This window comes from Pleurodeles waltl, chromosome 1_2, assembly GCF_031143425.1.
Source record: "Pleurodeles waltl isolate 20211129_DDA chromosome 1_2, aPleWal1.hap1.20221129, whole genome shotgun sequence".
Lineage (NCBI taxonomy): Eukaryota > Metazoa > Chordata > Amphibia > Caudata > Salamandridae > Pleurodeles > Pleurodeles waltl.
The window spans coordinates 1,192,042,602-1,192,060,235 of NC_090437.1; the positions used below are offsets into that span (position 1 = coordinate 1,192,042,602).

General features: G+C 44.4%; 1 protein-coding gene across 1 annotated transcript in view; it reads right to left on the reverse strand.

Annotated features, from left to right (window-relative positions):
• Window positions 1-17,634, reverse strand: part of RGS12 (regulator of G protein signaling 12) — a 442,017-nt gene that overhangs the window by 169,545 nt on the left and 254,838 nt on the right. Inside the window, exons 6-7 of the mRNA XM_069203485.1 lie at window positions 16,592-16,684; window positions 8,391-8,534 (exon numbers count right to left, since the gene is read on the reverse strand). Coding sequence (XP_069059586.1) covers window positions 8,391-8,534; window positions 16,592-16,684 — 237 coding nt within the window. The remainder of the gene's footprint in view (window positions 1-8,390; window positions 8,535-16,591; window positions 16,685-17,634) is intronic.

The following is a 17,634-nucleotide window of genomic DNA, read 5'->3' on the forward strand; positions in this document are numbered from 1 at the left end:
CAAAAAGCTCAAGTACATTCTCACCAAGGTCTACCAACTTCGTAAAATAACTCTCCTCATTGACAGCTCTAAATATAAGTAACAAAACTAAAATAGTAAAAAAATTTTTTAAAAAAAGTCCATAGTCGTATTATCCAAGACAGTGTAAGTGAGTTCTAAACAGGAAAATGAAATGAACATGTATTCTAGAAATATATTATCCACACTACAAGTGCTGGCAAGTAAATTAGCTCAAAGCTAATATGCTACCAGTGAAATGGCTGTCCACGAACATTGGTCCTATTTGACCGACAAGTATGGATAAGTTACTTACCTGTAAATCCTAGTTCTCTTCCAGGGGTATCCTCATCAAAGTCATAAACATTGAATATTCCCGCCCTTGTGCGGGGACCCCGGAGCATATATAAAATATATACACATTATACATGTGTAACAAACAGTCATGCAGGCTATCATGTTAAAAACAGGCTAAAATGCTTTATTTCTATGAAGTTTTTTTTTATTTTTTTTTATTAAATACTACAATAGAGCCTAAATAAGTACCCAAGCTCCTAAAACTAGGCTTGGGGAAGTAAGCAGTAGCAAACTCTAGTGAAAAAATAGAGAAAACTGCATTGAAAAACAATGAAGCATTCTTAGCCAATAGGCTGCATGTAGGTTAACACAGGAGAACCATAAAAACTTTGGCACTGTGCCTTTAAGACCCTGAGCACCTCCAGTATCCCACCATGCCTCAGGGGTGAAGGAAAGGTGACAGTTGGTTCACAGTTAGGTCAGTTCTTTTTACGGTGACAATTTGTATAATTGAATCAAAATACTGTCTGTCCTGCACTTCCAGTAGATGTGTGTCCGGGGAGGAGGGTGGGTTGTTTATGACTTTGATGAGGATACCCCTGGAAGAGAACTAGGATTTACAGGTAAGTAACTTATCCTTCTCTTCCAGGGGATCCTCATCAATAGTCATAAACATTGAATAGATTAGCAAGCCCATCCCTAAACCCAGCGGACTGTCCGATAGAAGTGCAGGAATAGACATGTCTTACGCAAATAAATTCCTTAGAGAGGCCTGCCCCACTTGGGCATCCGCTCTTGCATCTGAGTCTAAACAATAATGTCTTGTAAAAGTATGGACAGACTTCCATGTAGCAGCCTTACAAATCTCAGATATAGGAACATTGTTAAGGAGAGCAGCAGTAGCCGCTTTTCCCCTTGTGGAATGCGCTCTAGGCCGCGCTAGCAATTGTCTATTAGCTAGCTGGTAAGTATTAACAATACAAGAAACTATCCATCTTGATATTGTTCGCTTAGATGCTGCTTCTCCTGTCCTTAAATGACCATAGTTCACAAACAAGCGGTTAGAGTGTCTAATCGATTTTGTCTTGTCCAGATAAAATTTGAGCACTCTTTTCAAGTCTAATGAGTGCAATGCTTTCTCAGCCGGAGTTTCCGGATTGGGAAAGAACGTCGGTAAAGTTATGGTCTGATTAATATGGAATTCTGACACCACCTTCGGAAGGAAAGATGGGTGAGTTCGTAGAACTACTCTATTGTCATGAAAAACCGTGTACGGTTCTTTTGCAGACAAGGCCTGGATCTCACTGACCCTCCTCGCTGAAGTAATGGCCACCAGAAAAGCCGTTTTCCACGTAAGGTGTTGTAAGGAGGCCTTATGGATAGGCTCGAAAGGAGGGCCCATAAGTTTTGCTAGGACTATGTTCAGTTCCCACAGAGGAGAAGGCCTCCGAATTGGCGGAAAAACTTTCTTCAAACCTTCTAAGAAATCCTTGACTACAGGTTTCGTAAAGAAGGATTCCTGAGAAGGTGACTTGCGATAGGCAGTAATAGCAGACAAATGTACCTTAATAGATGATACCTGCAGACCGGATTTCGCTAGGTGAAGCAAATAGGACAGTATGACGTCCTCCTGCGCCCGTATGGGATTATGGCCTTGCTGACAGCACCATATGTAGAATCTCTTCCACTTAAAAGCGTAGGAACGCCGCGTGGAAGGCCGTTTGGACTCTTTCAAGATGTTCATGCACTCCTGCGAGAGTCCTAGGTGCCCATACTGCAGGAATTCAGGAGCCATGCTGTTAAGCTCAGAGAGGGTAGGTTGGGATGCAGAATCCTGCCCTCCATTCTGCTCAGAAGATCCGGTCTGCACGGCAGCCTCCTGTGAGGTTTTTCCGACAGGTTGAGGAGATCCGTGTACCAGAATTGTCGAGGCCATTGTGGCGCTATAAGAATCATTCTGGTCCTGGATCCGTAAAGTTTGCTGATCACTGCCGGAATGAGGGGAATCAGCGGAAAAGCGTAAAGAAATGTCCCTGACCAGTCGATCAACAGGGCATTCCCTCGAGATCCCGGACGGTAGAACCTGGATGCGAAGTCTGGGCATTTCCTGTTTACATCGTCTGCGAAGAGGTCCAGTTGAGGCCGACCCCATTGCGCGAAGATGTATTCTGCGACTTCGTCGTGCAGGACCCAATCGTGAACGTCCTCCAGGTGTCTGCTTAGAAAGTCTGCTTCTACGTTCTGCTGACCTGGTAGGTGAACTGCTGTGATTGACATTCCTCTGGCCAGGAGCCAATGCCATATCGCTTGGGACTCTCGTGAAAGGGGTAGGGATCTCATTCCCCCTTGTTTGTTCAAGTAATACATCGTGGTTGTATTGTCCGTCTGTATCAATAGAGTTTTCCCCTGAATTAGCGGTGTGAAAGACTTGAGAGCTAGATGGACCGCTCTGAGTTCTAGCAGATTGATGTGGTACTGCTTCTCCTTGTCTGACCACAGACCCTGCGCTTGAAAAGGACCCAGATGAGCCCCCCATCCCTGAAGAGACGCATCCGTTACCAGAGTGTCGGATGGAAGTACCTGGTGAAACGGAGCGCCCACTGACAGGTGAGGTCTGTGCATCCACCATCTCAATGACTGAAGTGCTACCTCCGGTAGCCGCATTGTGTCTTCCCAGCGACCTGTTCTTTGGCTCCAATTGGCCTCCAATGCCTCTTGGAGGGGTCTCATGTGGAGTCTGGCATTTGGGACAATAAAGATGCACGATGCCATGGAGCCCAGTAGTGATGTCACCTGACGTGCCGTAGGTGCGCTGGCTCTCAACAGGTCCTGGCACTTCTTGTTTATTGAGGACAGTCGTTCCTCCGAAGGATACACTTTTTGTAGTTCTGTGTTTATGATAGCTCCTAGGTAGTGAAGACTCTGCGTTGGAGTCAAGGTTGACTTCTGGTAATTGACCTGAAGACCTAGAGCTTCGCAAACTCCTAGTACAATGTCCCGATGGCTTCTCGCCTGCTCCGGAGAAGAAGCCTTTAGTAGCCAGTCGTCTAGGTATGGATATATGTATATCCTTTGTCTTCGTAGATGCGCCGCCACCACTGCCATACATTTCGAGAAAACTCTTGGAGCAGATTTCAGGCCAAAGGGTAGAACCCTGAACTGGTAATGCTGTAACGCTACTCGAAAGCGCAGGAATTTTCGATGCTTTGGAGCTATTGGGATGTGGAAATACGCATCCTGCAGGTCGATGGAGCACATCCAGTCTCCCTGATGCAGTTGAGGGAAAATTTGGTGAAGCGCTAGCATTCTGAACTTCTGCTTTCTTATGTGTTTGTTCAGCAGTCTTAGATCCAGGATTGGCCTGAAAACGCCCTCTTGACCCTTCTTTGCTACTAGAAAGTAACGGGAGTAGACCCCCTTTCCTCTGTGGGCAGGTGGAACCCTTTCTATGGCATTCTTTCTTAGGAGGGCGAGAGCCTCCTTGCGTAGCAAGGTGAGATGAGCCGGATTGTGTTTGGTTGGTGGCAAGTGTGGTGGAGGCTGCTTGAAAAGGAGAGAATAGCCATGTTCGACAATATTGAGCACCCATTTGTCTCTTGTGATAGAGTGCCACTCGTGAAGATGAGCAATAATACTTCCCCCCACCGGAGTGGTGTACAGTGTCGAGGGAGGCGAGACTTCATTGCCTAGTGGGTGCTTTTGGAGTGGACTGTTGAGGTCTGCTTGACCCTCGCTCCCTTGTGTTTCTTCGCTGAAACAGAGGGCGTCCCTGTCGTTGCTGAGACCTTTGCGACCAATGAGGGGTTTGAACCCTCTGTTGGAAAGGGCGTCTATCGTACGGTCTGTACCTCCGCCTGAAATCTTTCCTTCTTTCGAGGCCTACCACCTTCATGGTATCCACCTCGGTCTTCATGCGGGCCATCTCTTCGTCTGCATGGGCACCGAATAGAGAATTCCCGGCAAATGGGAGATTCAGGATACGTTGTTGTGCCTCCTGTTTCAAGCCAGTGAGCCTCAGCCAGGAAGATCTCCTCGCACAGATACCATGTGCGTACCCATGAGCCGCCAAATCCGCCCCATCCGCTGCCGTGCTGATAACTTGGTTAGATACCAGGCATCCTTCCTGTAGAATCTCTTGGAAATCTTGGCTGTCTTCTCTGGGCAGTTTTTCTGTAAATCTACTGAGGGAATCCCACAGAGAACGATCGTACCTGCCCAGGAGCGCAGACGCACTAGAGACCTTCATTGCTGAAGCCGCTGTCCCGCACATCTTTCTTCCCAGAGAGTCTAAATGCCTGCTCTCTTTATCCGGGGGTACCGTGGATGAAGATGCCACCGAGTGGGTCTTTCGGGCGGCAGCTATGATTACTGAGTCTGGTGGCGGATCCTTCCTAAGGAATAAAGGGTCTTGCTCTGGAGCCTTGTACTTTTTAAGAATCCGAGCCGGGGCAGACTTAAGCGAGGCTGGGGCCAGAAAAGTGTCCATGGTCGGCTGCAACAAACCAGGCACTAGAGGCAGCAACTTTTTCGACGCTGATCTCTGTTGTAGCGTCTCAAAGATGATTGATGAGGAGGTAGACGGTTCTGGAACCTCTATATTGAGTTTCTGCGCTCCTCTTAGCAACACCTCGTTGAAAGTGGTTATGTCATCCACTGGTGAGACTCTAGCAGGTGGTGAATCTGTAAGAGTAGGTGAGTAACGCCCGACAGAAGAACCTGATGAAGACCAAGAGGGTGATCTTCTTGAGCGCGACCTGGATCTCCGTTGAGAGCGAGATCTGCTGCGGGACGCTGTAGCCGAGCGCCTAGACCTCGCGGTCGGCTGTCGAGGAGCTGAACGAGCCCGTTCTGCCCCGGCTGTCGGCGATGGCGTTCTTGGCGGGGAAGCAGTGGGTGAATACATTCGCGAATATTGCGAATGTGGGGAGGCCGCTGGTCTGTTGAGGCTCTCCAGCCATCTCGGAGATAGGTTGATGGGCGAGACATGCCCAGGAGATGCTCTTGACCGAGAAGAGTCGCTCGGTATGGAGACCACTGGAGACGGAGCCTTGTCTGGCGAGGGGCGATGTTCTGCTCCCTGTTGGACAGGTAAAACCTGCGTCGACGTCGATGGCTGTTTCGACGTCGAAGGACGCCCAGTCGGTCGGTCCTGCCTCGACGTTGATTGCCTCGACGTTGATTGCCTTGACGTCGAACGGCGTTCCTTGGACCTCGACCTGCTCGCCGTCGTGTGCCTCGACGTGGAGCGATGGGAGGTTGACGGCGGATGTTTCTCGTGCCGTCGTGGAGATCTCGACGCCGTGTGTCCTGACGTCGGGGGGCGCACAGCCTTTGGCGGCGACCGGGCATGCCAGCGATGGCTCGACGTCGATCGGCGGGCTGCCGTCGACGGAGACCTGCCCCTGCTCTGATGTTCCCTCAACGCCGTTCCCTTCGACGTCGGGTGCGTCGCCGTCGACGGCGATCTATGCCGGTGGGACGGTGGTAGCGACGACGTCGACGGTGAACAAACAGGTATTTTCCTACATGTCGACGTCGACCGGGCCATTCTCTCCTGAGAATGGCCTTCTGGATGCCTGGGGAGTGAGGAGGACGATGTTCTTTTCCTCTCCTGAAGCCCATGAAGTCGGATCTTCTCTCTGTCTTTCAGAGTCCTCCTAGACATGTTCTTACAGTACTTACAAGTGTCAGGGCAGTGACTCTGAGGCAGGCACACTATGCACAGAGAGTGGGGATCTGACTGGGCCTTCTTCCCACAAGCAGGGCATTTGACAAAAAGAGAAGGCATTTTTCTGTCAGAAAAAACCTTCCTAGCTCAGACAAAGATGTTACTTGTCGAGTGAAAAGTGAAAAAACGCTTTTTTAAAGAATTTTTCTGAGGAAAACTCAGAAAAACTGAGAGCTCAATACTCCAGGATCCTCTCAGAAGAAGCCGGAAAAAAGAACTGACCTAACTGTGAACCAACTGTCACCTTTCCTTCACCCCTGAGGCATGGTGGGATACTGGAGGTGCTCAGGGTCTTAAAGGCACAGTGCCAAAGTTTTTATGGTTCTCCTGTGTTAACCTACATGCAGCCTATTGGCTAAGAATGCTTCATTGTTTTTCAATGCAGTTTTCTCTATTTTTTCACTAGAGTTTGCTACTGCTTACTTCCCCAAGCCTAGTTTTAGGAGCTTGGGTACTTATTTAGGCTCTATTGTAGTATTTAATAAAAAAAAATAAAAAAAAACTTCATAGAAATAAAGCATTTTAGCCTGTTTTTAACATGATAGCCTGCATGACTGTTTGTTACACATGTATAATGTGTATATATTTTATATATGCTCCGGGGTCCCCGCACAAGGGCGGGAATATTCAATGTTTATGACTATTGATGAGGATCCCCTGGAAGAGAAACATAATGCCACTACTCTAGAGGGCAGTATTCACCACTCACTCTCACAGCTGTGTATTTCCACATAAACAGTGAAAACGCCATTATGTCCACAGCTTAGGTAAGACTCAAAAAGGTATAAACTCCTCTCAGAAAGATACAATTCCTTGTGTATTAATCCCATTCTTCACAATTTGAGGTTTATCAATCAAGAAACATTGCAGTTTGCTTAACCTAGATATTGTTTCGCCATTGAGGTGTTGTTACGACTCTGTCGTACCATTTCTAGGGGGTGCTGTAAAGGGTCTGTCGGGAATCACCTTGAACACTTTTCTAGAGTCCCTTGCTGACTCCTGTTTGTTTCGCTTTTCGCTATGGTATGCATTTGTAGTATTACATTTGCTTCCTGGGATTGCAAATCCCATAGTGCACAGCATGGTAGTCAGGAAAACCTGGATTCAGTTATACACTGTTTTCTACGGGAGAAGTCCAGTTGCTCCTTTTCACCGGATCCTCTCCTCCAGGACTTGCGAGTGTCTGAAACTACACCCACCTGAGACCTCTCCTGTGCAGCCCAGTCATGTGATTCCACCTGGGGTTTGCTGCATTTCCCTTCCCCATTACTTACTCGCCCCCTCTCTGATCTCTCTAACACAGCTATTCAACAGTCATTTCAACTATTCAACTGTACCTCATTACCCTTTGGTACCTCCCCTTCTTTTCTGCAATCTCAGTTTTGTTTTCAAACAAATCTATGACATAGTCAATGCTCTACCGGTAGCCTCTCATTCTGCTTTTCGTCTCTGCCTCTATTACGCACAGCCTCTCAAATACATCTGCTTCATGCTCAACATCTTGCTGCCCCATATAATTTCTCCCCTAAGATGTTCACTTTTCCCAGACAATGTATATTTCCATAACCAATTACACTATTCCACCTTTTCCTTTATCATGCCATTAGTAGCACATCACACTGGAGTACTCTAGTAATTCTATCAACCGTTGCAAATAAAGGAATGCGTTTGCTTAGTCAAATCAAGTATATGAAATAGAGAAAATGTTAATCTGTTAGCCTGATAGGTGTCAATACCAATGGAAAATCATCACTCACAATGACCATTTACGCTCAACATACCATCACAAATTAGTCAAAGTCCAACTGAAGTGAATTTAAACGAATATCTTAGAAACCTGGGGAAAACCCGAGTTTTAACAGATTTGGATATCACTATTGACTTTTCAAGACAACCAACTGCATTTCTGAAAAAACAACCCAGACTGAAGCAATCTGAATTCAATAAATTCAAATGGATCCCTGAAAGCAAATCCAGCTAGCTCATACGGGGTGCATGCTGCTAATTAAAGTAATTAAAACAAGGTTAACACAGAAAGACTAGCTACTACAATTATTCTGACAAACTCAATGAGTTAATCTTTAGGGATGGGGAACAAGATTAAGAGAACCATTCTTATTGTTTAAACAAATGCAATGATACATTGATAACTAGATTGCTGCTTGTTTTCATAGGCTACATAGCCTATGCTCTGCTAGAGGAAAACACCTGCATGCTCCCCATTTGAGGTGTTGCTGGTACATGCTGTAATTAATTTGTAGTCAATCTGAACAAGAAATACAGGTGTTCCCACATTCGATTATTCCACGACTATGCAGATACTTGAGAATGGTACAGGGAATACAACAGTTCAATTTTCATTAATTACCTGAAGCTGCTGTTCCTTGAACATGTCTGGATGAGGTGCGTTCAGGATATCATCAGCCAGCTGAGCTTGGCTGTCAATGTTAACTGGTGTTGTTGCTTTGCTGCATAAATACTTGCTGAATATTTCCCGAGCACGAAATGAAAGCTACAAAACAAAAGTCACTTTTTTATTTTAACACAATGTGCAAATCAGACCACAAAATATATGCATGGTAACTCTGGTTGTCAGAAATATTTTAACAAGAACATTTCTTAAGGAACATCTCTTACTAAAAGCAGTAGTGCTACCTAATTTTCCAGAAAATGTAAAATGGAAAACATCAATATGAAAACACCAGGTTAGTGAATCTCCTACTCGAGTAAATACGAACTGGTGAAAAGTATTCAGTTAAATCAGAAGATTTCTGTAGCAAAATAAATGAGATCCAGGAATAAATAAATGTCCAGTATACATCAGAAGATGTGATGCTGCAATTTTTTATTTTTTTATTTTTTTAGAAAAGGTATGAGAGAGAGTGGGAGACAGGATACCGGGGCACAACAACAAGGTTGCAGATAATAAAATAACAAGGAAAGCGGGGTACAAAACCAAGAAGAGGAGAGAGGACAAGGAGAAGACCAGAGGGGGCTTGGGCCAGTGGGGCCCACAGAGAAATGTTCCAAAACTGCAAGCACATGAAAAGGAAGGCCATCAGAGGAGGAAGAGCATGAAAGGGAAAAGCAGGACTCAGAAATTGGAGTGAGGGGTATGGACCCATCTAATAGTTTAAAAGGGAATAAAAAAGGTCTGCTCCTGGGTACCAACCGCCTGGAAAGGGCCCAAGAAGGAATTATGAGAAAGCAAACTAACTGAACTATGATTTTCACGAGGACTGGCTTTCACCAAGTTGTGTTTCACAGGCTGGTGTACACTATTCAAGGTGATATGAACGAGGAACTACTTTGACATTAAAGGTTTGTTAGAGCCGGCTTCACTGGTTTTTCCTCATTTTTACATGCTTTACTAAAATGACAGTCAAACTTTTAACTCTGTGTATACACCATAGTTTCTTCTCTCTCAATCCTATACCTCTGGCTTGTCTAATCCTTTCACTACTGCTCCATCATTTGTATATTTAATCAATCTTTGTATAATTCTACACGTTCCTTCACACCAACATGCTTGTGGGAGCTGTGCAAGAAAAGGTACGAGTACCAGTTCCAGAGATATGGCAGCGAGCTGCACATGGAAGAGTCTTGGTTTTTCGATGAAAGGTTTCACTAGAGCAGATCTTTAGATTAAGTTTAATACTTTGCAAGCCACCTATTTCAGTGAGGCATCTGGAACCAAAAATTAATTCCTCTAGTGTTCAAAATATAGGGATACTCCAGATGTAAATCCATGCTTTTTATTTAAGAAACGGCACCTGCTGCAGAATCCTTACCTCAGAATATTCCCCAGGCATCAGAATGGATCTGGAAAATCTTTAGTAGCTCTGCGTGCCGGTAGGTGGCGTTGATTGGCTATACTTCATGTCCACGGCAAAAGTGATCTGCGAGGTGCGTATGTAGGCGCAAACATCAGTTACTTTTCGTGACATTTCCGCACCAGAAGAAAAAAGCCATGAAGTTTGCTGATGTACCAATGTGCGGACACTAAGGACCTTACAAGCGTCACCCTAGATGGAGAAATCCGTTCGCACAGCAGGGAGGACAATAGGGTTGGTAAGGAATCTACGGACAGATATAAACTACACTGTATCCAGAAAAGCTGATGAAAGGGAGCATCTGAAAGGGAGTCTAGAGTGTCTTTTGTATCTTGATAGTGAAAACTAAGGAATACAGGAGGTATGCCATAATTTGGAAGTGGGAGATGACTGCCTGGGACAAGGCCGTCTTCAACAGCCAATCATCCAGGTAGGGGAACACTGGAACTCCTGAGTTTCATAGGTGTGCTGCGACCAGCACCATCACTTTGGTCAACACTGAAGGGGCACTGGAGAGGCCAAAAGTGAGCACAGCAAACTGAAAATGCTCGTCGCCCACCATCAAACTCAGATAACGCCTGTAGGAAGGCAGGATGAGGATATAGAAATAGACATCCTGCAAGTCCAAAACTACCATCCAGTCTCCATGATCCAGGGTAGTCCTGAGCAAACACAAGCAGTCTGAATTTCGCCTTGTTCAGAGAGAAGCTGAGAAGGTGCAGGTCTATAATAGGACAAAGGCCTCCATCCTTTTTGGTCACCAGAAGGTAGCAGGAATAGCAACCACAAAATACTTCTGATTCGAGCACCCATCTCAATGCTCCTTTTGCCAAAAACAGCCTGCCTTTCCTGACATAGCAAGAAGAGGTGATCCTCCGTCAGCCTGCCTGGAAAAGGTGGCATAGGCAGTGGGGTTTCTAAGAAAGGGATGAAGTAACTCCGCTGACTATTTTGAAGTACTCACTTGTCCAATGTTAAGAACTGACAGCAGGGAAGGTGATGTCAGATTGTGCCTCCCACTGGGTGCCTGTGATGTTACGATAGCAAACTAAAATGGATTTGAGGCTATGACTGCCGGAAGCAGGGGGCAGCATACTGGTTAAACCTGTGTCTGTGTGTCCCATGAGGATTGTGGGAACTGGGTCCTTAGCCACAAAAGGACCAGGAGCCTCTTGCCCTCTGTGGCTGAGCAGAAATGGGGACAGCTGGTAGCCCATACCTAGAGTAACTGAAGAGGTGAAAGGCGGATCGGGTTGGCATCGAAAGGCCCAAAGATCTGGTAGTGACTCAGCTGCCCTTAAAGCGCGCAAGTTCTGAGTCTACATTGTTGCCGAAGAGGCAGTTGGCATCGAAGGGCATGTCCATGAAGGATGTCTGGACATCCCCGAGAAACCAGTGCACCTCGCCTTGGCATCTGAGTGCCATTAATCACAAATGAAGGGATACTGTTCATAACAGAGAAGATCCTAGAAGGCTACACACTCACGCAGGTCAAACAGTAGGGAAATTGTTCCCTTAATTTTTTGAGCCCTCACACATCCCAAAAGGGATGTCATGCTTCATCATCAGGTTGCTCCTCATAGGACTGGCACTACAATGCCCTACAGGCCCCACAAAGGGTCACTTTAGCAGAGATCCTTTTATCAGACGCAGTATTGTGAAGTCTATTAGTGTGAGGATGTCCTAAAATGTGAGGTCAAATGTGCAGAACTAAATGTAAGTGAAAAGAGAAGTGAATACCTAAAACCGTCTAGGGGTTACCTAAAAAAAACATTTCATTACACAGTACTCCTGGAGGGATTAAAAAGCCACCACAAAGGCATTGAGGGCAACTTTGGGAAGGTAATGAACCCACGTATCCATAAAAATCAAAAGTGAGTAAAGGTCGACATGTTTCACGCTCAGCGGTCTAGGAGAATCGGATCCACAGAGCTTCTTCAGGACCACAAGTGAATAAGAGTTCCCTAGGTAGGAACCACTAACGTCAAAGGGGTGGTACACTAATGGTTACCACTGCAAGTGCAACAAGTGAGCTCTATTAATGATCAGCCTTTGAAAATTAAACTAATTTGATAGTACCATTTAGAAACTTCTGACGTGTGAATGTCCAGCCCCATAGAAAGTCTTGACAGGGCTCCAGAGGTCATAGGCAGAGGGTAGCGTTCAGCTCACTGAGGTTCGTGGAGCATCGCACACAGACGACCTACCTGGACCTCTGCTCACCTGGAAAGCCAGTACACCTCAGCCCCACGTAACATCCGAGTGCCATGGACAACACAATGGCTCTGCCTAACAAGTCAGTCATATCCAGTCCGCAGTGAATGGTAAACTTTGCTGCGTCTCTGCCATTTGTAATAGTTTGTGCTAGTATGGCTCTGGCCTCCTCCAAGTCCATAGGCAGTACTTCCACAACCAAATACTAAAATTTGTGGGTGTATTGGCCCAAAAGGCACATGGCACTTACCAACCACAATGCAAGGCTGGCAGAAGAGAACATCCTCGTGCCAAAAGTATCAAGCCTCCTGGATTCTCTATCTGGTGGTGTGGTAGGGAAATGGGCAAGGATTAATTCTGGAGGTGGAGAAGGAGGCATTCTGGGGTGGGGTACTGTGTGAAGAAAGTTGAGTCCCCAGGAGCAGGGCGATAGTGGCAGGGAATTGTCCTGTGCACATGCGTCTCTGTGCAGGGCTTGGCCCATGCCCGAGCAGAACATCAGTAAGGACTTTGTTAAAAGTTAGGAGAGGTTCTGTGAGGGGACCTCGCGGCTGAAGAATCTCTTGACTGCCACCAAGGGCAGTGTATGGACCAGGACCTCAGCCACGTTTCCTCACCATCAGAGCAAATGAAGCCCCTTCCTCCACAGCCACACTAGGAGGAGAAACCAGGCCAATGTCTGGGAAGGTGTCCAGACCACTGGCATCTGTAAGTTCTTCATATAAGTTGCCTTCAGCCTCATCAAGAAGGTTGGTGTAGCCATAAAGATTGTCAGATCCTCCCCAATCAAACTCCTCTTCAGGACGCTCCTCTGACTCTGTATCAGAGTCACGTATGTTTTGGGGGTCAGCAGCAACAGGAATATTATACTAGCATCAGTCTTAGTGAGTTGATGGAAAATATAAAATAGGTCCTGAAGAAAACCAATTTGACCCCTTTGGGACACATAGATCAATGCCTGAAATATGTCGACCTTAAATTAGATGTAGAAGCACATTATAGCTCCAAGTATATCACACGTAGTTTTTAATATTGCCAGAGAGCACCAGTATTAAAAAGGTACATTAGTACAAGGGCGCCCTATGGGCAATTTTAATACCACACTGTTTCTAGTTTATACACATATCATATTTTAGGTGCACTTACACCAAAATCTTTGACCCTCTCCATTGTAATCAGGCATGGAAGCACAACTAGGAGGCACTAGGCACCCGGGGTGTGACCCTGATGATGAAGCATACCAACAGCTAGATTGGTGGGTGAGGGGTCATTACAAGAATGAAAAGATTTATCTAGGAACACAAAAAAACAGACTATATTTAAGGATTATGTACCTGCTTTTGTTGAGCTGATTATGATATTTTTGGGAAGCTAAGCAGGCACTTCTCTTCTCACTCTCTCTCGTGTTGGTTTTCATTAACATACACATTTTTACATACACATATACAAAATATATATACTAATACAAACATCTACACATATACATTTAACCTGAAGTAAAATATACACTTGTTAAAACAGGCGTAAAGAGTATGTATATATTTTATGATAAAATAGTTATTATACCAACTTGTACAAAGAAATACACATACCTAGATATATACATATAATGAAATTATAAATGTCTGAATACACAGGGACATGCAGTCAATTGCTGTTTGAGTATGGTGGTTATGTAGAAAAGAGCCAACTCTTGAGTAGTGTATTGAAGATAAGACAGTCATATGTGGATCTTATATTTGGGGGCAATTAAATCCATAGTTTAGCCACTTGAACAGAGAAAAATGTACCACCTATTGTCTTTTTCTTGTATACTGGTGTTTTAAGGCGGGTGCCAATCTTGAGCGAAGGTTTCTTTTTTCAATGTATTCTATTATTTTATTCCTAATGAAATGCAGTCCTGTTCCATGTATTGCTTTGTAGGTGATACAAAGCAGCTTGAAGGTGGATCTTCTGGCAACCGGTAACCAATGTAGGGCCTGCAAGGCAGAGGAGATGTGGGCTTGTGGCGTTACATGTACGAGTAGCCTGGCAGCTGAGTTCTGAATGCGTTGTAATTTTTTTTATAGTAGATAGAGATGACCTATGGAGGAGGCCATTGGTGTAATTCACTTTAGATAGTACAAGAGAGATAGTAGCCTGCACCTTCTGTGGAAATCTGAGGTGGGGGGAAGATGCGTTGAAGCGTTTTTATGATGATGAAGGTTAATCTTGCTAATTTATCCACTTGAGCATTCATTGTTAACTTGAAGTCCATGGTAAATGCAAGGTTTCTAACTTCCACAGATACTTTAGGAGGTGGTCCCAGATCGTCAGGTCAGGCCATGCGCAGAGTGGGTCATAATTCTTCCGATCGCCGCATGTGAGTATTTCTGTTTTTGAAGCATTCAGTTTGACATGGCTCCATGATATCCACTGACCAATGGCTCTGACGCAATTGAAGATTTTTGGTTGTCCAATGTCTTTGGGGCATTCCAGTTTAAGGAGCATTTGTATGTCATCTGCATATTTGTAGCATGTGAGTTGAAATTCACTGATCATGGCAGGTAATGACATCAAGAGGATGTTGAAAAGCATGGGTGAGATGATTGAGCCCTGAGGGACACCTGCTTTTATGACGTAAGGTTCGGACTAAGAAAGGGAGAGTATGGATGACATTTGTTCTGTTTTGAAGGTAGGATGTGATCCAGTCAAGAGCAGCCACCTTTATGCTGGCTTCGTAGAGATTTTGTATCAGGGTATCAGTCAACTGTGGCAAAGGCAGCTGAGAGGTCCAGGGGAAGTAGTGCAGCAACTCCGTTTTGGTCTATTGTGTTTTTAAGATCATTCCAGATGGCGATGAGGGTAGCAGTGCCTCTTCCAGGGTGGAATCTAGTTTGGTAGTCTGAAAGTATGGAGTTACCTTCAATGAACTGTGACATCTGGGTGAAAGCTGCTCCTTCTATTAGTTTTCCCAGGAAAGGTCCATTTGTAATCGGTCTGTAGTAGTTGGGGGTCACACGGAACCAGGTTTATGTTCTTTAATAATGGGAGTATGTATACCTTTTTAAGGTCTTCGGGAAAGATTCCTGTAGTTAAGGAATTATTGATGATTCTTCTTACTGGTCTGGCAGCAGAGGTAGATAGATAGATATGCGCGTCTATATGGATGTAATTTTTATTCAGTGATTTTTTTTTAATACATGATACTAGCAAAATACCTAAAGTGGTCTCTCAGCCAGACCTAAAAAAAAAGACCTGAAAGAAAAAAAAAAAATGGAAGAGGCGTTGTCTGGTTGGGACTGTGCAATCTTAATCACTGAGCCACTCTGACAGACAGGGAATGCTTACAACTAGGATACAACTCAGAGTTAATTTATACACTTATTGCTTTCATTTAGTCTACGAGACGATACATTTTAGTATTAGCATAGTTGGAAGCATTTATAAAATATGTCTGCTTTTTCTTTTTCAACTTGTAAAGAGTTTTAAGCGGCAACAACCAGATGTTTACGATCCTCCATTGGGGCGTTAAGATTCAGCAATCTCCCATTTGATTCAAAGAGGACGACATATGGTGAAGGGGCCTCCAGTCCTGCCATCCGCAGCACAAAGAGATCCATCGTGGATGTCGACAACATCACTTATTACTAGGTGATGCAGCCACATGAAAAATGATATTGCTAAGGCTCGCTGGGCCGCAGTGGCGTAAGGCAAAATTATGGGGTTCCCCAAGTTACCTATATTTTGCAAATATTCACTGACCTTCAACTTAAAAGGGCCCCACTCTGCAGCAGAGGCCTGCGTTACACCCCTACTGGGGCACTTTGGATTGCGATGAGGCCAATAACAAAGCTCTTTCGCTGAGGAGGGGGAAGTGTAATGAAAAATACAGAGATATATTGATTGGGTCACCTCTTTGCCAAGGGCTCGCTTTTAACAACAAAAGAAAGGCCCATACCACTCCGGTTTCATGGGTACCCACATTTTTACCTAAATTCTCTGCAATAATCATCATACAGTACTGAAAAAACATGATTCACTGGGCGCTGTAATCACAACAGAATCTTTACAGTACAATGTGGCATCCTATCGAGCCTAATTTCTTGAAAGCGTAAAACGTTTCTATTCCACTACATTGATATATATTCCGATATTACCATGGGAGAGTACACAAAAGATGTTATATCTATAATAAGTGTGGAATGGAAATCACAAATTATACACAATTTCAAACTGAAATATTATCGGTAGAGGCATTTGAGATAACTGATTGCTAAAGGTTTATATAACAAGTGAAGTGGAAGTTAATGAAGCATTGAAGTGAAATTGTAATCAAGTTAGCTTAATTTTATCACCGATGTTTTTTGCATTTCGTGATAATTAAGTTTCATCAAACACTGAAATGTAAATTATATCACGAGGATATCAAGGAAGGGTGCACTTTATTTATATTTTTTGCATACACCTGCGCTGCAATGCTACTGATTTGGCCTGATTGAGATCATTTTTTAGAAAGTATCTGTGTTAAAATACGCCTTACCTCTTTCTTGTCCTGAGCAGGTATGCGGCTGAAATATTCACAGGCCTGCCAGAACAAAATGTTTTCTTCACTAAATTCTTTTTTCAGAAACTCCTAAAAAAAAGACAATAAAGACCGAATGAGTGAAAATTAACACATATTCTCACTGCCTAGACGGGGCCCACGAGTGTACAACTATTGTAAATTATGGCACTTTGTCACTAGCTATTCCCTAGGAAATCACATTTGTGTTACTGCTTGCCTGGCCACTTCTTACACCTAAGTTCAACAGTTACTGCTTTAGAAATTGTAATTATCCTTGACGTTTCCTGGTGAAGTCAGATAGGCACTTTGATTGCCACCTTTTCTATCTTAGTGCCTACTCGGTATCTGCAGTTACTTTCAAGCATGAACGTGTCTGGAAGGGCAGGTGGGTGTGCTCCTCCATCCCACGCTTTTCACGTCGAGGATTCTTATGAAAGAGGAATCTTGAAAGAGGAATGTTAAAGGAGGGTCCCCCCCACAAGTTGGATGCAATAAAGCATAAAAGGCATATCTAGAGGAAATACAAAGCTGAGGCACTGTTGTAGGCTGCTCTGTTATTAGGAGAGACAGGATAGAACAAGGGAGGCGAACATAACACTGAACTAACAAAGGTGATGGACGACCGATGTAAAACAACATGCACGCAGATGCAGATATATGGTCTAGCAGGCATAGGAAGCAATTTTGCTTAATAAATAATGTAGTCTAGATCTGTTTTTATCACATAAGGTCAGATTTATCAGCAGTTAGCACATGTCGAGGACTAGATGAAGGGCAGATTGATCTTAGAATCTAAAATCATAGAAAACTAAAAGGATGTACTTCATTTTCGTCATCCCATTATTTGACTTCAATCACACTAAATAAAATGAGCCCAAATAAAGGATGATGTGTTTATATCCCATGGTTCCCACGCCACTTTAATGAGGCTACTATACTCTAAGAATTGTCTCTGAACACTTCAAACTTATATTGCATGTACTCGAATGTGAATATCAAGAGCTCCATCATAACACATA